The 25683-nt window shown below is 35.8% G+C and overlaps 1 protein-coding gene across 1 annotated transcript in view; it reads left to right on the top strand.

Annotated features, from left to right (window-relative positions):
* The window catches only part of GPC5 (glypican 5), a 1847257-nt gene that overhangs the window by 713241 nt on the left and 1108333 nt on the right, over positions 1-25683 (top strand). Inside the window, exon 6 of the mRNA XM_066383702.1 lies at positions 15095-15215. Within this exon, the coding sequence (XP_066239799.1) occupies positions 15095-15215 (121 nt within the window). The remainder of the gene's footprint in view (positions 1-15094; positions 15216-25683) is intronic.

Below are 25683 nucleotides of genomic sequence, written 5' to 3'. Positions count from 1 at the left end.
TTGAGATCAAACAGTGAAGTGAGACAAAGGAAATCAAGGCAAGTAGTAATTGTAGTAACTTTAGTAGTTGTCAATCATCGTAAATCCATGAAAGATAGAGTGTGTATTTTGAGAAGAGTTTAAATTTGGAATGTGTGTCTTGGAAAATGGGAGTTAGTATAACATTTCAAAACTCATATAACAGTGTGTCAGTTTAGCCATGTGAAATTTAAAATTTCATGGTTGCTTTGAATAGAATGATAGTGATTATAAAGTGGGGCCAAGGTTGACTACCACTTGCTTTGAAATTTTAATTCAAAAATTTAAAACTATAAAGATTGAACTTTTGCTATTAATAAGATATTTATCTTATAGATTGTCATGAAATAGGTTACCTGTGATTCACATGGCTAAACTGACACACACAAATACATGCCTTCCAATTAAAGAGTTAGAGTGAAGATTGATTATTATCATTCTTTAATAAGCTCTTGTTTTCTATTTCTTTCTAACATGTTCTTATTTGATTTATTATAGTGATGTTCTACATATTTCTTCTTGGTTGCTACATAACCTTATTAAAATAATGTTAATGGCTGCCACCTATGTCACAAAATAGAATATCCTCAGCAGGAAATTAGTTATGTAATAATAGTTTATATAAAATATATTAAATATATAAATAAAATAAATATATATGAATATGTATAAAATATAGATGTCTATTAATTATGTTTATTTTTATTTTATTTTATTTTATAAATTCAGGAACATAGATCTCAAATTTAGACATTATCTGTAATTATAAAGCCAAATAAGTGGTAGAGATTAACTTAAAAAATAGTTTATGATTCAAGCATTGAAGTGAGATAGTACAATCGTAAAAGTTTAATCATTCTGAATTGATTATATAAATGTCTTTATTCTCTAAATATGCTGTAAGCCTTTTACCTACCATGAAAAGTTATTCCCATAAACCTGGCACATAAAATCAGTCACGTCTTCTTTCTGTTTTGAGATTTCAAAGATTAATACCTGCACTATAGAGGAAAAAGTGCAGTAAAAAGCATCCAGGAACATAAAGCAACATTTAGCAATAGTATCCAATGGCACTCAAGTAATTGAGGAAATTTACAGAGAACAATTCTCTAGTACTGACTTTCACATTTGCTTACCAGAACCAGGTAGGGGGCCTTAGAAATGATTTTCAAAGGACAATTTGTTTTTGAAGAAGAGGTTCACTGATGAATACATACAATATACAGTGCAGAACTCCTTTAACCTAACATGCAACACATCTATCAGAGCCAGGCACTCTAGTGTTTGCCTCCAAGATATTAGGAGACCCAAATCTCTGGATATAGAAAATTTTATATATAATTACTTAACCCAAGTCATACAAAAAATAATAATAAAAAAAGAACCCAAAACATCTACTAACACCATCACCAACAACATGGTCCTCAATCTCATCTTTAACCGCTAACAAAGATGGCAATAATGATAAAAAGAGAAATCTGTGTTCAGTGGTTTTCTCATCTCTTATCATTATTATGTTCTTATATCCTGTCCCAGTGAAGTTGCCAAAGACTTCCAAGACAGACCACTTGAAATGATTTGTAATGAACTCCAGGGTTGGATTTCAGATACTCTTTCACCTGAAATTGTACAAGTGCATATAAAAATAACATACTTCCGATGTGAATCTGAAACAAATTCTGCTGCATTCTAAATAAAGTGAAATTAGGATCAGACACTGGGGTATAGCATGAGTTTCAAATTAGTAATGACAAAGTCAGAAGAAATGACTTCTTAGTGACATATTGTTTGAGAACTGGAATCTTGTGAGTCACCATTTTATTTCTTTTTTATTATTGTTTTTTAGGCGAGAGGAGGGGAGATAGTTAGGCAGACTCCTGCAGTTGCCCAGGGCAAACTCCTTTGGGTGTGTGTGTGTGTGGCGGGGTGTTACATAGCTATTTTTAACACCTTAGGCTGAAGTGCTCCATCAACGGAGCCATCCTCAGCACCCAGGCCACGCTGGAACTAGAGCCACTGGCTTACTGGCTGCTGGAGGGCAAAGGGGAAGAAAAGGGGGAAAGAGAGAAGGAGACAAGCAGTTGGTCATTTCTCCTGTATACCCTGACCAGAAATCAAACCTGGGACATTCATATGAGGGGCAGAGGCTCTGTCCACTAGGCAACTGGCCAGAGCCTAATCATCATTTCAAACCATGTTTATAGAATGTAAATATATCAGTGCTTGCCTTTTTTCCCTGTTAATGAAAAATAAGTTGTACTTGGGGAGTGAGTATTTCTATTAAAATGCTATCATCCATTACTAGACCTGCTTAGAAGAAATAAGCACAGATGGTGGGTCTATTACTTCTCTAACAAAAATTTACCTCTCTCTTTTTGTGTTTTGTTACTTCCTTCTCAAAATGTGAGCAATTTTTCAAGTCAGGAAATCTCTGTAGGCATCCTTGAAATGTTTTAGCCATTACTTGTACATTGAGAAAAAAGAAAGAGTGATTAATGATTTATTAAAATTTTATAATAAAAAAAACTAAATAAAAAAGTCTTTGTTAGAAAATTTTTCATTTGATTTAGAAACCATATGTTTTGCATGTAAATTAAAGTCTGTGGGGAGTAAGTTTGTATATCAAGCTAGGATCCTAAATTAATCATTTAGTGATGACAAAACCATTTAGCCTATGTTAAAAATACCTGTGTAGATCTTTTACTTATATATATACATGGTTCAATAAATTTTTGTTTGGTGTGTAGATATTAAGAAAAAGAGCACAAGTTTTTAATGTTTTATTAAGGTTGAAAATACATTTATGTCATAAAGTATACAATAATGACTGTACATTTTAGTCTTTTTTTATTGATTTTAATTTGTTGTATTTACAGAGTTACAAGTGTAACCCCGAATATATCTCCCTCACTCCCCCCCTTGTTCTCCTTGATACACCATTTGCCCCCTCCTCCACCACCTTTCCCCCTTTCCACCATGATTTACTATCCTGCCCCCTATCTCTCTGTGTTATGTTATATACTTTCACTAATGTCTTTCCTTTCTTTGATCCCCTCTTCTCATTCCCTTTCCCTCTGCCTGCTTTCCCCCTGGACTCTTTGACCCCTTTTCCGCCTCTCCTTCATTCCTCAGTTCACATTGTTCATTGGATTCCTCATATGAATGAGGTCATATGATATTTTTCTTTCTCTGCCTGGCTTATTTCACTTAACATAATAGAATTTAGGTCCATCCATGTTGTCACAAAGGGTAAGATTTTTTTCTTTTTCACAGCCCTGTAGTATTCCACGGTGTATATATACCACAGCTTTTTAATCCACTCGTCTACTGATGGACACTTGGGCTGTTTCTAGATCTTGGCTATTCTAAACAATACTTCAATAAACACAGTGGTGCATTTCTTTTTTTGAATCGGTGATGTTATTCTTAGAAAATATTCCTAAAAGTGGGATAGCTGGGTGAAAAGACAGTTCTATTTTTAATTTTCTGAGGATTCTCCATATTGTTTTCCACATTGCCTACACCAGTCTGCATTCCCACCAGCAGTGCAGGAGGGTTCCCTTTTCTCCACACCATCACCTGCACTTGTTATGTGTTCTTTTGTTAATGAGCGCCATTCTGACAGGTGTGAGATGGTATTTCATTGAGGTATTAATTTGCTTTTCTCTAATGATTAGTGATTTTGAACATTTTTTTATATGCCCATTGGCCATCTGTATGTCCTCCTTGGAGAAGTGTCTATTCAGTTCTTTTGCCCAATTTTTGATTGGATTGTTTACTTTCTTGGTATTGAGTTTTACAAGTTCTTTGTAGATTTTGGTTATTAACCCCTTATTGGATGTGTTAGGGAATATGTTATCTCATTATGTGGGTTGTCTTTTTATTTTATTCATGTTGTCTTTTGCTGTGCAAAAGCCTTTTAATTTTATATAGTCCTATTTGTTCATCCTGTGCTTTATTTTACTTGCCTGTGGAGTTAAATCAGCAAATATATTGCTGCCAGAGATGTCAGAGAACTTACTCCCTATGTTTTCTTTCAAGATGATCATGGTTTCACAACTTACATTCAAGTCTTTTATTCATTTTGAGTTTAGTTTTGTGAATGGTGTAAGTTGGTGGTCTAGTTTTATTTTCTTGCATGTACCTGTCCAATTTTTCCAGCACCATTTGTTAAAGAGACTGTTTTTACTCCATTGTATACTCTTACCTCCTTTGTCAAATATCAGTTGACCATAAAGGTGTTAGTTTATTTCTCAGTTCTCTGTTCTGTTGAGTTGATTTGTATGCCTGTTCTTATGTCAGTACCAAGCTATTTTGAGTATAATGGATTTGTAGTATAATGTGATATCAGGAAGTGCGATACCCCTGCTTTATATTTCTTTTTCAAGATTGCTGAGGCTGTTTGTGTTCTTTTTTGTTTCCATATAAATTTTTGGAATATTTGTTTTATATCTTTGAAGTATGACATTGGTAATTTAATAGGAATTGCATTGAATATATACATTGCTTTGGGTATTATAGACATTTTAGTGATTTTTATTCTTCCTATCCATGAACATGGTATATGCTTCCACTTGTTTGTATCTTCCTTGATTTCTTTTATCAATGTTTTATGGTTTTCCAAGAATAGGTCTTTAACCTACTTGGTTAAATTTATTCCTAGGTACTCTATTTTTGGTTGTAATAGTGAAGGGGATTGTTTCCTTAATTTTTCTTTTTGACAGTTCATTGTTGGTGTATAAAAATGCCACTGATTTCTGAATATCGATTTTATATCTTACCACCTTGCTGAATTCATTTTTCAGGTCCAGTAGTTTTTTGACTGAGACTTGACAGTTTTCTACATACAGTATCAAGCCATCAGCCAATGATAGTTTTACTTCTTCTTTTCTAATTTGGATACCTTTTATTTCTTCTTCTTGTCTGATTGCTGTAGCTAAGACTTCCAGAACCATGTTGAATTAGTGTAGTGAAAGAAGGCACCCTTGCTTTGTTCCTGTTCTTAAGGGCATTGCTTTTATTTTTTGCCCATTGAGTAAGATATTGGCTGTGGGTTTGTCATAGATGACTTTTATCATGTTGAGGTATGTTTCCTGTTTTCCCACTTTGCTGAGAGTTTTGATCATTAATGGGTGCTGGATTTTATCAAATGCTTTTTCTGAATCTATTGATATTACCATGTGGTTTTTACCCTTCCTTTTGTTTATGTAATGAATTACATTGATTTTTTTGTGAATATTGTACCAGCCTTGCCTCCCCAGAATAAATCCCCCTTGATCTTGATGTATGATTTTCTTTCATGTATTGCCATATCTGATTTGCTGAGAATTTTAGCATCTAAATTCATCAGGGATATTGGCCTACAGTTTTTTGTTTTTTTTTTTTCATTGTAGTGTCTATATCTGGTTTTGGAATGAGGATTATGTTCACTTCATAAGAGGAGTTTGGAAATTTTCCCTCCTCTTGAATATTTTGAAATAGCTTGAGAAGGATAGGAGTTAATTCTTTTTTTAATATTTGGTAAAATTTGCCTGTGAAACCATCAGGCCCAAGACTTCTATTTTTCGGGAGTTTTTTGATAACTGATTCAATCTCTTTTGGTGTATTTGATCTGTTTAGGTTTTCTAATTCTTCCATATTGATTTTTGAATGATTATATTTTTTAAGGAATTTATCAATTTTATCTAGATTGGCCCATTGTTTAGGCATACAGTTCTTCATAGTATTTTCTTATAATCCTTTGAATTTTTTCTGTGTCAGCTATTACTTCTTTTCTCTCATTTCTAATTTTATTTATTTGAGCCCTCTTTCTTTTTTCTTGGTGAGTCTGGTTAAAGGTTCATCAATTTTGCTTACTTTTTTTAAAGAAAAAGCTCTTGGTTTCATTGATCCTCTATATGTTTTTTTTTTTCTGAGACAAAGAGAGAGTCAGAGAGAGAGATAGACAGGGACAGACAGACAGGAATGGAGAGATGAGAAGCATCAATTATTAGTTTTTCGCTGTGCACTGCGACACCTTAGTTGTTCATTGATTGCTTCCTCCTATGTGCCTTGAACGTGGGCCTTCAGCAGACCAAGTAACCCCTTGCTTGAGCCAGCAACCTTGGGTCCAGGCTGGTGAGCTTTTGCTCAACCCAGATTAGCCTGCACTCAAGCTGGTGACCTCGGGGTCTCAAACAGGGTCCTTGCCATTCCAGTCTGATGTTCTATCTACTGCATCACTGCCTGGTCAGGCTGATTTTCTATATTGTTTTTGAGGTTTTTTTGTGTTTTTTTTTTTGCCTCTATGTAATTTATTTCCACTCTGATCTTTATTATTTCCTTCCTTCTACTTCCTCTGGGCTTTGCTTGCTGTTCTTTTTCTAGTTCTTTTAGGTGCAGGATTATGTGGTTAATTTGAGGTTTTCTTGCTTCTGAAAGTATACCTGTAATGCTGTGAACTTCCTTCTCAGGACTGCTTTTGCTATGTCCCATAAATTGTGAGTTGTTGTATGTTCATTTTCATTTGTTTTAAGGAAGTTTCTTATTTCTTCCTTGATCTCATTGTTAATTCATTTGTTATTTAATAGTATGCTATTTAGTCTCCAAGTGTTTGAATGTTTTTCAGTTTTTCTATTGTAGTTGATTTCTAGTTTCATGCCATTGTGGTCAGAGAAGGTGCTTGATATGATTTCAATCTTAAATTTATTAAGACTTGTTTTGTGTCCTAACATGTGGTCTATCTGAGAGAATGTACCATGAGCACTAGAAAATAATGTCTATTCTGCCACTTTTGAGTGAAAGGTTCTGAAAATATCTATTAAATCCAGTTGACCTAGTGTGTCATTTAAGGCTGCTGTTTCTTTGTTAATTTTCTGTCTGGAGGTTCTATCCATTTATGTTAGTGGGGTATTAAAATCCCCTACTATTATAGTATTGCTATTGATGTTGCCCTTTTTATCCATCAAAATCTGTTTTATATAATTAGGTGCTCCTATATTAGGTGCATATATATTTATAAAAGTTATATCTTCCTGTTGTAATGCTCGTTTTATCATTAAGTAGTGACCTTTTTTTATCTCTTGCTATAGCTTTTGTTTTAAAGTTTATTTTGTCAGATATTAGTATTGCTACCCCAGCTTTGTTTTCCTTTCTGTTTGTGTAAAATATTTTTTTCCATCCTTTTACTGTCAGTCTATGTGTATATTTTGTTCTGAGGGGGGATCTCTTGTAGACAACATATGTATGGGTCCTATTTTCTTATCCATGCAGCTACCCTATGTCTTCTGATTCAATCATTTAATCCATTTACATTTAAGGATATTGCTGATATGTAGTGGTTTGTTGCCATATTATTCTTTAGATCTATAATCCTCTTTTTCTCAATTTCTCTTTTCCTTTGCTCTTTTTACAGCAAGTCCCTTAGCATTTCCTGTAGTACTGGTATAGTTGTAATAAAGTCCTTGAGGTTTTTTTTTGTTTGTTTGTTTTTTGTCTGGGAAGCTTTTCATTTCTACTTCAATTTTAAATGATAATCTTGCCGGATAAAGAAGTCTTGGTTGTAGGCTCTTGTTTTGCATTACTTTGAATATTTCTTGCCAATCCCTTCAGGCCTCAAGTGCTTCTGTTGAAAAGTTAGATGTCCTCCTTATGGAGGCTCCCCATAAGGGATATAATTGACTTCTTTTTCATGCCACTTTTATTTTTTCTTTATCTCTTAACTTTGGTATTTTAATTTTGATGTGTCTTGATGTAGGCCTCAGTGGGTTTCTCTTTATCGGGACTCACTGTGTTTTTTTTAATTTGTGTAACTTTTTCCTTCAGCAGGAAAGTTTTCAGTTATGAGTTCTTCAAACAGGTTCTCTATTCCTTGTTCTTTTTCTTCTCCTTCAGGAACCCCTATGATGTGAATGTTATTTCTCTTCATATTGTCACAGAGTTCTCTTATAGTTTTCTAACACTTTTTGAGCCTCTTTTCTTTTTGCTGCTCTATTTCTGTGTTTTTATTTATCTTATCCTCTAATTTACTGATTCCATCTTCTGCTATATCCAGCCTGCTGTTGATTTCTTCTAGGGTATAGTCTTCATTTCTGATATTGTAATCTCCATTTCTGATTGGTTCCTTTTATGATTTCAGTGTCCTTTTTGATGCTTGCAATTTCTTTATTTTGGTGCTCATTGAGTTCATCCATTGTAGCTCTGAGATCCTTAAGCATCATAACAATCATTATTTTAAACCCTGCATCTGGTAATTAGATTACTTTCATCTCATTCAGTTCTTTTTCTGAGGATTTTTCTTGTTGATTCATATGGTTTACATTCCTCTGTCTTCCCATTCTTTCTGTGTGCGGTTTGCAAGCTTGTTAGAGTTGTGGGTCTGAGGTTGGTTTTTAGAATGCGGCTTCTCCTTCAGCACTTATCCCTCAACCACTGCTGGTTGCTGGGATTTTAATTCTCCTTAACTAGTAGAGCTGCTTAAAAGTCTTAATTTCCTGCTGTTTGTTTGCTTAGTCCAGCTGAGAGCTTCTGTGTTTCCTGATCCCAGCATGGTGCTTCTGTGTTTAGGAGGAAGGAAGTAGGTATATCTTGTGGGGTTTTTTGGCCCCAGTTAAAACTCTATCCAGAAATGTGGACGGTATGACCTCTGAGAGCCTGAAGGTGTGTTCTGCCCAGTGCTTCTTCGGGGGTTGGGTGCATTCTTCATATGAAGAGGGGGTGTAGCTCAAATCTCCCTGGAAACTTGAGTCATTGCCCCTCGCCTTTATTTCCTCCTTTCTTTCTTTCTTTCTTTTTTTTTTTTTACAGAAACAGAGAGAGTCAGAGAGAGGGATAGATAGAGAAAGTCAAACAGGAACTGACAGAGATGAGAAGCATCAGTCATAAGTGTTTTTTATTGCAACACCTTAGTTGTTCATTGATTGCTTTCTCATATGTGCCTTGACCGTGGGCCTTCAGCAGACCGAGTAACCCCTTGCTTGAGCCAGTGACCTTGGGTCCAAACTGGTGAGCTTTTGCTCAAACCAGATGAGCCCGCGCTCAAGCTGGCAACCTCGGGGTCTCAAACTTGGGTTCTCCGCATCCCAGTCCAACGCTGTATCCACTGCACCACCACCTGGTAAGGAACTTTCTCCTTTCTGAACAACCTTTTGTGCTGATTGGAGCTGGAGAGCTTTTTGGAGGTGGGTCAACTGAGTCCATGCTAGGCTTATGCAGGACAAAGGAAGCAACATCTCCCCCATCTATGGCTTCTTCGGCACTGTAGAATGACTCAGCTTAGATTTTCTTCTCTCTGTCATCATTTGTATCCCTGTAAAGCCAGTAGCCATGGCCACCATCACAGCTGCCTGGCCCATGTAGGTTCACATTAGATTCGAACAGATGGTAATGAAACAATGGAGCCAAGAACTGGTGGGCCATTACCTTTAATTCTATTCTGCATCTGGCAAGCAAGTAAAAATACATGCTGGGCTCCAAAACCCACTCATTCAGAGCTCACAAAGCTACTGACGTATCTGAGTTTCCTAGAGTCAAAGGTGTTGGGCAGATAAAATATTTATATTATGATCACTTTGTTAAAGATGGCGCTGCCCACATGGAAGCCTGTTGCCCAGGTGATGGTATTGGTTGCCCTTCTTGCTTGGGATGGGTGTGATTGTATTAATGTGTGTTGGGGGCGGGCTGTGGGCAGGCAGGATCCTTGTAGCCTGGAGCTTGGTTTTGGGACTAAGCCTTTCCCACCCTTTTTGATGTGGGGTGGTGCACTCTCATGAGGAATCCCATCATGCCTCAAGCAAGTGACTTTTTATCAGAGACTTCCTTGTTTGTATATTGGATTAAAGGTTTTGGTTTCTACACTATAAAAGTGGGGCAGACCAGGAGCTTGCTCTCTCTTGGTTCCTGAGATTAGCATTAGAGAGGAGAGCAGAGAAAGGAGAGCAGAGAAAGGCCGTGTGGAGAAGAGGAGAGAAGCAGCCAAGATGGCAGAGTGCTAAAGGTAAAGCCAGTTTGCATAGTTTGTGCAGAGAGAAGGAGATGGGGAACAGAGGTGAATAAGGCTAGTGAGCTATAAACTTTGATTCTAGAAAACTAGGATAAGTCAATGGCTTTGTGAACACTGAATGAGTTGCTTTTGGAACCTAGTGTGTGTTTTTACTTGCCCACCGGATGCAAGCTAGGATTAAAGGTAATGGCCCACCAGCTCTTGCCTCTATTGTTTCATTACCATCTGTTCGAATCAAATGCAAACCTGCATGGGCCAGGAGGCTGTGATGGTGGTCATGGCTACTGACTTTACACAAAGGTTTCTAGCTGACCAGCCTTATTCATCTCTGTTCCCCATCGCCTTCTCTCTGTACATCCTCTCCACAAACTGGCTTCTTCAACATTCCTCCATGTTGGCTGCCTCTCCTCTCCTCCACATGGCCTTACTCTGCTCTCCTACAGCATGGGCTCCTCCTAGAATGTAATCTCTTTCTCTTGGAACAATGTGATCTCTCTTCCTTTTAAAACCTTTAGGCATTAAAGCCCTCCCCCAACATATTAATACAATCATGCCTATCCCAAGCAAGAAGGGTAATTAATACTATCACCTAGGTGACAAGCTTCCATGTGGGCAGCACCATCTTTAACAAAGTGAGCATAATATATTTTATCTGCCCAACAGTCCACGTTTCTCAGTCTTTCCACTATCCTAATGCAAGGCCAGTCCTCTAAGCCCTCCTAGCCCCTGGGACCCCAAGCAAATGGCTGTGAGCAATATTTTCTGTGCTGGCCCTTTAAAGTTGCACTTTATTTTGCCAGCCACTTCCCACAGACAGAACTCTCACTCTTCTCCCCAGTCATTGCTGTCAAGATGTCATTTGCAGTTCCTGAGCTTCTAGGCTGGGGCTCCAGTCCTGGGACTTTGTAGCCCCACCTCTCACTGTCTCTCTACTTCTGGACTCTCAGCCTCAGCCTCCCTTCACTCCTGAGCATGGAGGAGCCCCCACCATGCCCTCGCACCCCCTACCAGGCTCAGTGTTGATTCTTCTGTGCTCCTTGGTTTTTGAGTCCTGTTCTTTTAGTCCAAAGTTGATTTTTCATGATGATTGTTCTTAAATTAATTTGTAATTCAGTTTTTTCACAGGAGGTGGCAGTCTGTGTGTCTGCCCACTCAGCTGCCATCTTGGAATTGTACAGTTTAGTCTTTATTAAAAAAAAAATATATATATATATATATTCAGCCTGACCAAGCAGTGGTGCAGTGGATAGAGCATTGCACTGGGATGCGGAGGACCCAGGTTCAAAATCTTGAGGTTGCCAGCTTGAGTGTGGGTTCATTTGGTTTGAGCAAAGCTAACCAGCTTGAACTGAAGGTTGCTGACTTGAGCAAAGACTGACTTGAGACTGTCAGTCTTCTATAGCCCCACAGTCAAGGCACATATGGGAAAGCAATCAATGAACAACTAAAGTGCTACAGTGAAAGATTGATGCTTCTCATTTCTCTCCCTTCCTGTCTGTCTGTCCCTATCTATCCCTGTCTCTCACTCTCTCTTACTGTCTCTGTCAAAATAAAAAATAAAAATAAATAAAACAAGCACTGTTGTGCGACTGGGACTCAAATCAAGAAACATATTACTAGAATCCCAGAAATGCCCTTCAGCCTTCTAGACACTCCTAGAATAGCTCTTATGGTGATTTGAAACATCGTTAATTAATTTTTAAACCTCTTATAAATGAAATCATATAATATGTTTCATATCTTGCTTTTTTCATTCAATATTTAGCTTATAAAATTTTTAGTACAGTTGGAATTTATTCATTCTCATTGCTATATAGTATGTCATTATATAAATACACCATTATTTATTTTCCCATGCTAATGCTTATGGATATTCATTTCAGTTGTTTCCAGTTTGGGGCTATTTTGAATAACATTTCTCTGAGCATTCTTATACCTATAGAGTATATACCTGGGGTCATAGGTTATATTCAGCTATAGCATACATTCCAAAGAGTGGTTTAGATCTGTTTATACTTCATCCACAAAAAGAGAGGATTCCAATTGCTCCATATCTATGTTTCTATTATCTGTCTTTTTCATTTAAATCACTGTGGTGTTTATTTACCATTATTGCATTATGGTTCTTAAGTTTATAAAACCAAAAAAATAAAAACTAGGTTTATTAAATTATATTTACTCAAAGTATCTGGAATGCTATTCTGTGATTTACTTTTTCTTATTTAAGTGATACATAAGAAGAATGATCCTGAACTAATTCAATAATATTCTAGCTTAGAAAGAAATTCTTGGTCACTTTCAATTTTAATAAATTTTCTCTTACTTTGTTATTAACTATGATATTTAATAATGAAAAATGAGCAATTCTTCAAATTAATGTGAAACAACATTCCTACATGTTAACAATTATATGGCCTTTATATAAACCAAGATGTGAACCAGTAATAGTTTATTTAAAATTAAGAGATTAACCTCAGTTTCTGTTGCTCATATTTCGTCTGTGTTTCTAGTGAAACAGAAAAATCTTATGTCAAACTTATAGTATCTTAGTTTCATTTCATCCTACCAGAAACTATTATTTCACTTTTTAGGTGGTAATATACAACTATTTGTTGAAGAGTTTGTACATCTCTTCCTAACTACAAGCAGAGAAACCTTTCAAAATTCAGTAGTTAAAACAAAATAACACCAATAACAATGCTTTGCACCAAGCTAATTGTATCTCTAAATTATCTTAGATTGACTCGGGAGTTTTTTAAATAATTATTTTAATAATTGTATTTTAGAGCTCACATTTATTGGGTTCATAATCTTGCTACACACTTAACAAACAGTGTTGCCTTGGAAAAGTTACTTAACCTATTCATATTTTAGATCCCTAACCTATAGGAATTGAATAATTATAAAATATATATTATATATTGCAATAGTTTGAGTCTATCAAGAAGCAGATGCTAAAGAATGAAATTAAACACAAGAAAATTTTATTAAGGGATATGTCTCTGAAAATGAGGAAGAAACTGAGTGAGACTGGAAGAAATGTTGGTTGAGACGAAGTGTGACACAGGGTGAAAGAAGAGGAGGGGAAGGTTGGTAGAAGCATTCAGCATGTTACATAGTATAAGGAAGGGTTAGGCCATCAGAGGAAGCCTGTGTCTTCCAGTGAGGGTCCTGCTTTAGTATCCCTGCTGCACTCAGCCATTGACTGAGGGCAGATGCAGAAATGGATTGCAAAACAAAACAGTAGGTGCTTTTTAGTCAATTAAACTTTCTATACTTAGAGGTCTCGTGAGCATAACAAATAATTACCATGAAGATGGATTGACAGACTCCGAAGAAAGTATTAAAACAATGCCTGAGTTATCAATATCCATTTAACCATTTATTTACTCATATTACTCACAATTATTATTAATAATCAGTGCATTAATAAAGGAGCCATATGTTTAATGTGCTTAAAATAATTGGTAAAGGAGTTGTGATGTCTGCTGTTTGGAGTTGACTTGATTCTTTCTAAATAAAGAACATTATTACTCATTGACATTATATTTATAATTATTTTCCTTCTATTTATTATCCATACTTGTTGCCAAGCCCCTAATGCATACTGGAACACCTAACTCTAAACCCCTATATTTCTCCATAAAGTATGGGTTCAATGATTTAAAAAAAACCCAAAAAACATTAATATATTATTTTTGTTATTTCCAATTGATAATGTCAGAGTTTCATCATTTTTCATCATTGGATATAATTGGGAATTGTTAGATCCACTTTTTAAAATTGGCCATTGGGTGTACATTAAATTGGAAAGAATTAAATATCTCTTGAAACTCCTTTTGTGAGGTCATAGGCTCAACACATCCTTTTCCTTAATCTTTTTAAAGATTTTCTATTGCTATAGAAAATTGAGAGGGTGCATGTGAATAATTGCAAATAGAAGGAGAAAATCACATTAAAAATCATGTGAAGAAGTTTGTTGGAAAGTCTCTTAGGCCACTTTATTATTATACTTTAAAGCAAATTTACTCAGAGGACATAGACATAGAAAATGGAATATTTAGGATGTGGCCTCCTATCTCTTTCTTTTCCCCATTTTTCTTTCCCTTTGTAAGTAGAGGCCTACTTGTTCTTCCTTATGTGTTATTCATATGCCGTTTCCATTGCCCTTCCTTGCTGGGATGTCTTCCTTTGCCCTTAGAGTCCATCTAAGACCTATTCCTACTGTAATACTTCAAGGGCTCTCTCAAGCTGTAATTTCTTTTGTTTTTCCCCAAGTTATCTTAGTAAAAAAAACAAACAAACAAAACTTCTTTATATACTCAATATTTACTAGCTGTGTTATTCCTACCTGTCACTTGGCATACACTGTTTCTTCTAGCTATCTCCTTGGGACAACTATCTCAGTCATTCCTCATGTTGCCCTTTAACTGTTCACTTGTCTTTATGCAACACCACATTGTTAGGAAAATAAGGATAATTATATTGCTGAAATCTAATAATTTTTTTAAAGTATAGTAAATGTAATAAATGAATTTTGGAAAAGTAGTGACTTGCAATGACTTTCACTGCCTATGAAATCACCCTTTTATACAACATTGTTTTACTAGACTCTTATAGTTCACCATTAGGTGAATGTTGGTGAAAGCAGGTTATAATTTCTTTATGCTGATAATATATAATATATTTATAGTTATTTGTAGTCTAATATATAAAAAATATTATTGGGAGTTATCAACTACTGTGTAAAATGAAGTAAATTGACCCAAATAATATGGATTCAAGAATATGTATAATTCAGCAAGAACTGGTAACAAGGTGAGATGTAAATTAACTTATTCTAGCATATTCATAAGTAGTATTAAAAAACACAATTAATTTTTGGTTGGGTCCTTTGAAGGAAAACATTAGAATTATTTATATTTTCACGCTAAATATTCTTCCAGCAAAAACATTGCAGCTCTTCCAAATTCTGTTCCAGGAAAAAACAAATTGTTGTATACTGTTAAAGGAGTGAAATTTTGTTCAAATAGTTGTAGCAGATAATACTCTGCCCAGGTTACTAAGTCACGTATCTTTCACTGTTCACTTTGTTAGTTATACTCAGCGTGTGGTTGGAAATGGAATGAAAGCCCAGTCTGGAAATCCCGAAGTCAAGGTCAAAGGAACTGATCCTGTGATAAATCAGATTATTGACAAACTGAAGCATGTTATTCAGGTAAGTGCTGGTTCTCTCTTATTGGTATACTCAGTGGCAAATAATAAAGGCTTGCTTTCTATTACATGTAAATAATTTTTTAATCCTATCTGATAATCCTACCTAAAACAGAGCATTGGAACAACTTCTTTATAACAGGATTTTGGAAATATTTGGTTGAGGAATTTTGGAAATATTTGGTTGAATGATTTTTTTTATAAAGTCTGTGTGCAGAAATGTGTTAATGAGTGAGTAATCTGTATTTGTAGAAAGGAGCCATAGCCTCAGCAGGTTAGTAAATAATGAGAATCTCAAGAGGAGCTTTCTTCCCAGTGATAAGCTTTAGACACGAGAACTACTAATCATTAAAAAAGTTCATGGCAGAGCATGGAAGATGCCAAATTTACCTTGCAGGTAAGTCTCTGAGACTTTCTTTAAGGTTTTTCCTGCATTTTCACCCAAAGTTTCCATAAATGAATAATATGCATTTGTTATATTTATATTTATTTTCTGTATCACTCTTTACATGTTATCTCAATCTATTTAATTATTTATGAAATACTTCTGTTTTATACTTAATAATGTTATTTTATCAAGTGAGTATTTACTGCTGTTTTTAATACATGGCATATGAAGCATGAACATGTCTTTTAAAAGAATATTTCATTAAACTATTCTATCAACCAGAAACAAATATTATGTTATATGTTATAAGGGCTACCAGCCATTTTGCATCTATTGGGGTTTCAGGTAAGAAAGACTATTTTGTAGTTGTTGATCTTTATATAACAATTTATATGTGCATATTTTCTAAGCAAAACTGTGTATGTAAAGGTGGTACTTATTTCTAGTATTATATAATTACATGTCAGAATGTAATTATATATACTTAAACATATATATACTTAAAATATATATATACTAAACATAGTACAGAGTTTTTACTGATATTAAAGTTTTCTAGAGTCATTGATATGCTTCTCATAATTGTTCTGCAAAAGTTAAGTTTATGTGGAGTTAGTTCTGAGGATTCTGTTTTTATAAGCATCTGTGTCTTGAGCACAGTTTATGTAAGCAGGGTATGTGGACCTCTGTCCAAAACCATAGATTTTTACCTTCCAGGTGGCAATAATAATGACTACTTTTCTTATTTTATGACTGTTACGTTGGAAAAATAGAGCCCTCACCTGGGAAGGCAAGAAGGAAAAATAAAACTTTTTGTGTATATTTATTCTATCTCATTCTGTTAATATTGTTTAGCTGTAGAAATATATATGAAATATATAACAGAGCAATGACACATGAATATAGTTTAGAAATACAGAAATATATGTGTCAAGTAGGTGTTAATTTCAACTGTTTTTATAGAACATATTACATGAAGGAAACAGATGGAAAGCCCTGCTGTAGGTAATAAGGATGAAGCTGCTATATTGAAAAGAGTATACAATATAAAAAAATATTCACAAAGAAATAAGTAAATACCCAATGTTATAGAGTTTATAAAAGCTCTGGGGAAAAGTGTTCACTGACATGTTGTCCCCAGTATAACATTTTCCTTTTCTTTCATAAATTTCAAAGTACCTTTTTCCCAAGGTGACAGAGGGATGTAATCCCATTTTTTTAGCTTCTGTGATAGAGTTCCATTCTTTTATCTTTATATTAGTATGGGGATCTCCAATTTTTCATGCCTAAGTTTTATTCAAGGGTTATAAGAGAATATCAACTAAAATGCTACCTTTGAGGTCTATCTATTTAAAGTCTACTAGGATGATCTGATTGAAAATTAGATTTATATAGCAGCTAGCATAAAGACATATTTTGTACAGGCGTCACTAAAATGTTCATCTTTAATGGATGGAATATGTTCTTCCCTAAGCCAGTTCTTTTAGAGGTGAAGAGAAATTTTTAATTTTACAGGGCTTCTGACTGCTGGTAATGTGTGTGTCCCCTGGCAGGGTTGGCTTTTATATTGTCAGTATCAAGAGGTAGGTAAAAATTCCCACCACAGTGTCTTGTCTGAAAAGGTTTAGAAAATTATTTTTCTGTAAGTGAGAATTTATTAATTGGGAGTGTATAACAAGGGAGGAAGTAGAAGTTGGAACAATTTCAGAATCTCTTCTGTAGATTTAGATGGTTAGTTATTTGTGTTTAGGTATAAAGTAATTATATTTTATTATAAGGGATATTAAGTATATTTGTTAACAATGTGCCATGAAGATGCCATCTCTCATCACAGGGATAAGCAAGTGTTTCTCTTGTCCATTTTTTCTATACATAAGTATATGAAAACAAGCCAACCATAATTATTAGCAATAATTAGCTCCATGCATTTGGCCCCAAATACCTTACTTCTTGACTTGCCATTGAAATTCGCCTTATCTTCTACCCTGTAACCTTTGCAGTGAGAGTCACCAAATAACTGAATAGGGAGTTTACCTTGTAAATGTCATTTTTTACATGTCTTAATAAATTAATTTATTCCAAATATTCAACCAATACTTACTGAGTTCCCACTCTTGCCTGGTCCTGCACAGTGCACTGAGGTTCAAGAGGTAAACCAAGCAGATACAATTCTGTTCTCATAGATTTACATTGTAAGATAAACTAAGAAAACACATATAATAAAAGCAATTGACAAATATACAGAAAATAAAACAGGATGAAATAGGGAAACATACTTAAGAAGACAGTGCTAGTGGAGGCCACTCAGAGGGGAATGTATGTGTTGGTACTGACTGGTGCATGATAGGAAGAGAAGACAGAAATCATAGGAAAATCTGGGAGAACTGTGTGAGGGGAAGAGGAAGTAATAAATTCAAAAGGCCTGTGGCATGGTTGAGTTTATTGCATTCTGAAAACAAATAAAGCTATGTAATTGGAACAGAGTAAAGGAAGGGGAGAGACAAATATAAACTGAATTAATGGTAGTCTGGTAGGGAGTTTAAATTTTATCCTAAGTTGTATGGGAAACCATTAAAGATTGTCAGCAGAGGATGATACAAATTAGTTAATGTTTTATAAAAATAATTTTGGTTTCACTATAGAAAACACCTTGAAGAACAAGTTTTACAGGCAGAAGATCATGGTGATTGGAGCTAGAATAAGGAGAGTGGATAATATGAAACAGGTCATAGATTTACATAAATATGAGAAGTAAAGTCATCAGAAATTAGTGATCATTTGGAAACTGAAGTGATAGAACCAGAACAATATCTAGGTTTGGTGGGATAATGGTGTCAGTAAGTGAAAAATAAAATCCTGAAGTGGAGTAAGCATAGGTTTTGCTCATTGAGGTTGATGGTAAATTATCATTCTGTTAAATTTGAGATGCTTATTAGATACCCAAGAGAACATCCAAAATTCAGTGGTGACTACAGAACTAGAGGTATTTATTTGGGAGAGATACTGTCTAGCAGTTCCTACACTCCAAAGTCTGTGCTTGAAATAGACAATGCCTGTACCTTTCAAAATTACCTGTGAAATTATATGAGGTAGCCAATAGCCAGTGAAGAATTTTCTAAAGAGTTGACATGAACTTTCGTAGATATTTGCATCAGACTGAATTGCTCTTTGATAATAGGTTGGAAACAAATTTTATTACTATTAATTTTTCTGATGGAGGAAATATATGAACATTTTTTATTCAGATTTTTCTCTCTTACAGAATTAATTTTGAACTTCTTGTTCATAATAAATTAGTTTGTTTAGGCCAAAGTTGTTGGGAAAAAGCAAAAGAAAAATCAGTAATTTATATTTAAGCATTAAATAACATCTATATTTTTTCAAAGAAAAAGATCTCAGCAGTTAAAATACTAACCTCTGAGCTACTGTAAATGATGATGACCCACTGCTTAGAAATTACCTACTCTTAATGTAAAATATAAAAAATAGAATATCAGAGCAATTTTCTATATTTTTATTGCAAAACTAATAAATGTTTAAAGTAATGAATTTAAGTAACATTTGTTTCTTTAAATTTAATAATTCTTATCCATATAAGAATTTTATCAGTTTCTATTAAATATTCATTTTTTACTGGGAGACTAAAGCTTTTTTGGAAAGCTATCTTCATATGTAAAATTAATTAGATTTTTAAATGAGTGTAAAAGCAATAATCATAGCCATTTACTTAAAACAATAATATGTAGATATTTTATAGTATGTATTTCAATAATCACAACCTACTGAGTTCAGGCAAGATATGAGATACTGTTAGTTTATGTAGGAAAATATTGCTAACTTGCCTTTCTTTTTTCTCATTCTATTCCTAAGACATCAATATGATAAATAGTAACTTCAGAGCTATGATAGACTGAGATGAGGTTCTCAATGGATAATTATAAGGTTACTGATTATAAATAAAAAAAAGATACAGGATTTTAAAAAGATGTTAGTATATTAAAGTTTCTGAATTCTGAAAACTGTTTAATCTTTTTTCTATAAACCACTTACTATAAAGTGTTTTAGAAAAAAAATTTTTTTTCATTTTTCCAAAGCTGGAAACGGGGAGGCAGTCAGACAGACTCCCGCATGCGCCCGACCGGGAACCACCCGGCATGCCCACCAGGGAGCGATGTTCTGCCCCTCTGGGGAGTCGCTCTGTTGCATCCAGAGCCATTCTAGCGCCTGAGGCAGAGGTCACAGAGCCATCCCCAGCGCCCGGGCCATCTTTGCTCCAATGGAGCCTTGGCTGCGGGAGGGGAAGAGAGAGACAGAGAGGAAGGAGGGGGGAGGGGTGGAGAAGCAGATGGGCGCCTCTCCTGTGTGCCCTGGCAGGGAATCGAACCTGGAACTTCTGCACGCCAGGCCGACGCTCTACTTAAATTTTTTTTTATTGTTAATATCTTATAAGAGTGATGTAGAACTAGTCAATCATAGTTGATTGTCCAACTGAAAATTGTGATCTCTTTGACTATGGGGTGGTGGCTTATTCTATGAAATTCCTTTACTTCTGTTGACTCTTTTTCTTGTTCAAGGAATTCACCAAAATACCTTGACTCCTCCCCTCTCATCTCCACTACACAACAATGCCATGTCCCCAGGCTTACAATATTAATATTCCAGAAAGACAAACACTTTTTGATTTTGTATTAACAATGCAGCAGTGATCAAAACACATTTATTTACCTTTTTGTTCAGAAGAAAGTATTTGAAATTCACTCAATATCTTTGAATGGTCATGTAATTTAGCAATTAGTTTGAGTAAATTCAATGGAAGGTTGCTTTCTGGAGTAAGTGGTATAATACACTGACTTCACTATTGGTCATTTCATTAAAAATACAATCAATTGTCAGCACCAATCCAACCACTTCAATTAGTGTACAGTCAACTGAAAGTGAATGTATAAAAACTCTTTGAAAATAATGGGATTTGCTTTGGCCATTGGTAATTTATTTTTTATTATTCTATTATTTAAAGAGTATGTAATAATTTTGTTAGATAAAATTTTAAATTTATATTTGTTTGGATGGTGCTGATTTTATACATTGTCATTACCTGTTAAGATTTGAGCCTTTTATCTGCCAGGTTTTTGTTTATAAAACATGTTTAAAGATTATTGAACACTAGAGTTCTTATACTTTTTCTAAGTGATTAGGATAAACTATATCCAGTTATAAGCTAAAACCTTTAATCTTTCTGTTTAAAACCTAATATAAAATGTGATTTATATCAGAAAAATGAGATTCTAAAGTATAGCCAGCTCCCAAGAAATTCACATTTATTTAAACAATGGAAACAATGGAAACCACTGGGTTTTAGTTATTTCAGAAATTATAAAATATGAAAATAAGTTTACAGTATTATATTATAAACAATTCAAATAAGAAAAATAATGTCTTTGACAAATAGTAAACACATAACTATTTATTCAGTGACTTCAAAGAACTAAAATAAAATAAATCCCCTTTAGTTTCAGAATATGTGTTGCTGAAGTGAGCGCCCTTATAGTTTTAATAAAATACATTTGCCTGATTATAGTAATATGCATGACTTTTGAGTTAGCATAAGGCATATGGCTAAATTTCAGCAGTGGGGGCACAAACTGTATATCTGTAATCAACTTCCTCAACATCTTTAAGTCTCAAATAATTTTGATATATAATCAAAAAGACAATAACAAGTGTATTATGATGTGGAGAAATGGGACCCTCAAATATTTCTGGTGGAATGTGAAATTCTGCAACAACTCTGAAAAAATAGATCACTCCAAAAAAGGTAAAACACGGAGTATCAGATGACCTGTGTATACCCAAGAGAAAGAATATATGTGTTCATACTAAAACTTATACATGAATGTTGATAGCAGCATTAGCCATAATATCTAGAAAGTAGAAACAACTCCAATGTTCATTAACAGATGAACTGTTAAATAAAATGATATATATTTTATTTAATTTACTGTGTTTACATAGTTTCTAGTATCGCCCTGAATGCATCCCCTCTCCCCCTTATTTCCCTCAACATCTCCATTGCTATATATGTATAATATGGAATATATAATACTTCAGCAATAAAAAAAATGAATGACAGATACTGATAAATGCTACAACATAGAAAAATATTGGAAATATTTTTTAAGTAAAAGAAACCAGTCACAAAAGATCACCTATTGCATGACTTCATTTATATGATAAACATTAATAAATGTATTTTACCATTTTATATGAACATACATATTTTTGTATATAGAACATTCCCTTATACTGCTAATAACCATGATTCGTATACTGAAGGGTTATCTTACCTGACCATGATAGTGTCCAAATCTACCTATTCCATACAAATAAGATAATTAGTTTTTAATTGATTATATTGGAGTGGCACTGACTTACTAATTATACAGGTTTTAGGTGCTCCTTTCTGTACATTTCTGTACACCATATTGTGTGATTACCACTCCCAAGTCAAGTTTTCATCCATCACTATTTATATCCTTTATACCAGTGGTCCCCAACCTTTTTTGGGCCACGGACCGGTTTAATGTCAGAAAATATTTTCATGGACCGGCCTTTAGGGTGAGAAAGATAAATGTATCACGTGACAGAGACAAGCGTCAAGAGTGAGTCTTAGACGGATGGAACAGAGGAAATCTGGTCATTTTTTTAAAATAAAACATCGTTCAGACTTAAATATAAATAAAACGGAAATAATGTAAGTTATTTATTCTTTCTCTGCGGACCAGTACCAAATGACCCACGGCCCGGTACCGGTCCGTGGCCCGGGGATTGGGGACCACTGCTTAACTGAATCACTTACTTGCATTGCCAATTTTTTATCCATAAGAACAAGACAATTTTGTGGTAAAAAGAATAATACTTTAAAAAATGATGCTTGATAACTGGATAGCTATATGATAAAGAAAGAAATTAGATTGGTACCTTCTACAACACTTATAAAAATAACTCAAAATTGATCACAGACTACATGTAATTGCTAAAAAAATAAAATCCTCAGAAGACATAAGAAAATAATTGCAACTTTTCATTAGGAGATGTCTTAGATATGATATAAGTAATAAAAGAAAATAAATATATAAATTGAATTTATCGAAAAAGAAAAATTTTAGACCTCATTTTCATGCACCAATAATGAACTGTCATAAAGGGAACTAAAAAAATATTTACAATGGCATGAAAAAAATCTTAGATTAAATGTAAAAAAGAATGAAAAACTGTATTTGAAAAATTATAAGACACTGAAAAAGAAGTTGGAGAAGGAGAAATAAGTGAAAGAATATACCATTTTATGGCTAGGAATAATTAACATGATTAAATTGTCCATACTTTCCAAAGACACATTCAATGCAATTTCTATCAAAAACGAAATGGCATATTTTACACAACTAGAAAAAATTCATCACAAATTTATAGGGAATCACCAAAGACCCCAAATAGCCTCAGCAATCTTGAGAAAGAACAAAGTTGAGGGTATAACACTACCTGATATCAAACTATAGTAATCAAAACAGCATGGTGTCACATAAAAACAAACATACAGATCAATGGAACAGTATAAACCTACTTTTGTCTATATGATCAATTAATATTTGACAAAGGGGGGTAGGACATACACAGGGTTACAGACCTTGTATTCAATAAATGATATTGAGAAAACTGGACAGGCACATGCAAAAGAAGAAATCTAGGCTACTTCCGTACACTGTACACAAGAATTAACTCAAAATGGATTAAAGTCTTAAATGTAAGACTTGAAATCATAAATTTCTAGATGAAAACATAGGCAGTACAATCACAGACATTTGTCTCAGTAATGTATTTTTTCTGAAATATTTTTTGCAGCTTAGTGTGGTGAGGTCACAGATTTTGCCAGGAAGTGAATTTATGCCTGACCAGGCAGTGGAGCAGTGCATAGGTCAGACTGGGACGCAAAGGACCCAGGTTCGAAACCCCGAGGTTTCCAGCTTGAGCTTTGCTCATCTGAATTGAGCAAGGCTCACCAGCTTGAGCAAGGGGTCACTCGGTCTGCTGTAGCTCCCATGTCAAGGCACATATAAGAAATCAATCAATAAACAAGTAAGGTACCACAGTAAAGATTGATGCTTCTCATCTCTCTCCCTTTCTGTCTGTCTCTGTCTTGGTCACAAAACAAAACAAAACAAACAAACCAACAAAAAAAACTGAATGTACTGCTCTTGTCTGAAAAAACCCTCTGGGTAGAACACCCAAGGGTGACCTCAAATTCTGACAATAGAGACAAACTGATCTTGGACCCTGGTAAACAAGCAACAACATTATAAAACAGCCCCTTTCCAGCTAACTTCACTGGAAACATTGGCAGAGACTAGATGTTCTCATGCTTTTTTTAGCATCAGGAGGTCACAGCCTCAAAAGAGACAGAAGTAATAGTATGTTTTGTCAAGGCTGCCGATGGTCTGGGCTAAGGCCAGACACTGGGGCCCTTTTCAGGGCTGGACCCAAGGTAACACAAGGGGGCCCAGGTGGTTTTGTTCAGGCCGAGCCACCACTCTGATCCCATATGAGCAGCCCTATGTTGTGTGTGTGTGTGTGTGTGTGTGTGTGTGTGTGTGTGTGTGTGTGTTTCAAAATGTTCATGTGGGGACGGTCTACCCCAATCAGGAACAGGCTGAGGAGTGATTAGAAGGTGGGTCTGTCACATTCAAACCCCAGGTCGGAGCTTGCTGGATTGACTTGGAGTGTGGGTGGTGCTCTCTGCCAGCAGTTCATCCTGAGCCCTGAAGGAGAATCGCTCTTTTTTTTTACAGAGACAGAGAGAGAGAGTCAGAGAGATGGATAGATAGGGACAGACAGACAGGAACAGAGAGAAATGAGAAGCATCAATCATCAGTTTTTTGTTGCATCACCTTTAGTTGTTCATTGATTGCTTTCTCATATGTGCCTTGACAGTGGGCCTTCAGCAGACCAACTGACCCTTTGTTCAACCAGTGACCTTGGGTCCAAGCTGATGAGCTTTGCTCAAACCAGATGAGCCCGCACTTAAGCTGGTGAGCTCGGGGTCTCGAACCTGGGTCCTCCACATCCCAGTTCGATGCTCTATCCACTACGCCACTGCCTGGTCAGGCTGGAGGAGAATCTTATTTCACCTGGGAGGTGGTCTATGCAGACACAGGCCTGGGCCTGATCCAGGAGCAGAAGGTCCAGTGGGCAGAAGCAGCAGTGGCTAGAACAGGGCAAGGCTTGGTGTCTCCAGACCCAATGCTGGTCATTGCAGAGCTCAACCCACATCATGGAAGAGCAGCAGGCTGCTGACGGAGACCCCCACCCATTTCCACCAGTTATGGGCAGTTGGGCCACAGCACCAAGGTCTAGAGCAGGCTCAAAGTGAGTGTGGCCACTTGGGGGTTTAGGGAGGTAGGGCCTCTGGATGGCCAGAGAAGTACTTCTCCCTGAAGCAACACAATATCCCACGCAACATATTTCAGACATAATATTGGGAGCACGATGCCCAAGTCGAAGAAACTGGCCAGGAGGACCAGGGGGCCAAGGAGGCAGAACCACGGGTGTGAATGTGGGGGAGGTGGGTGTGGTGGGGAGTGGGGATGTATGTGACCTGATGAGGAAGGGTTAGTGCCAGACACACAGGGAACAAGCACAGAGGCTGGCCAGGAGCAGACAGGACTCAGACCACCCTTCTACTGGACTGTGGGCCAGGAGGACATCCTGTGGTGGATCCCGTGCTATGGCTACTGTGGAAGGCTCTGGCTGTGCTCTGTCTTTGGGGGGCATGTGGAGGATCTTTTCTCCTCTCACAGCTCCAGCACCAGCCCAGGAGACAGAGCCAGCAGCTTCCACCTCTTCACTCGAAGAGCCAGACGCAGGGGAGGGCCTATAGGCCGCTCCAGACATGGAGGAGTGACGCCTCCAGGAGTCACTCCAGCTGCAGCTCTGGAGTCAAGTGGCCTGTGCAGCATCTGCGGAGTTACCGGAGGCCACACCACCACCGACTGAAGAGCCCTCTGCAGAACCTGCCCTGGTTCCTGCCACA

This window comes from Saccopteryx leptura, chromosome 4 (genome assembly GCF_036850995.1).
Source record: "Saccopteryx leptura isolate mSacLep1 chromosome 4, mSacLep1_pri_phased_curated, whole genome shotgun sequence".
In the NCBI taxonomy this organism is placed as follows: Eukaryota; Metazoa; Chordata; class Mammalia; order Chiroptera; family Emballonuridae; genus Saccopteryx; species Saccopteryx leptura.
The sequence above is the reverse complement of the archived record's forward strand: the minus strand, read 5'-3'. Positions and strand labels throughout refer to the sequence as shown.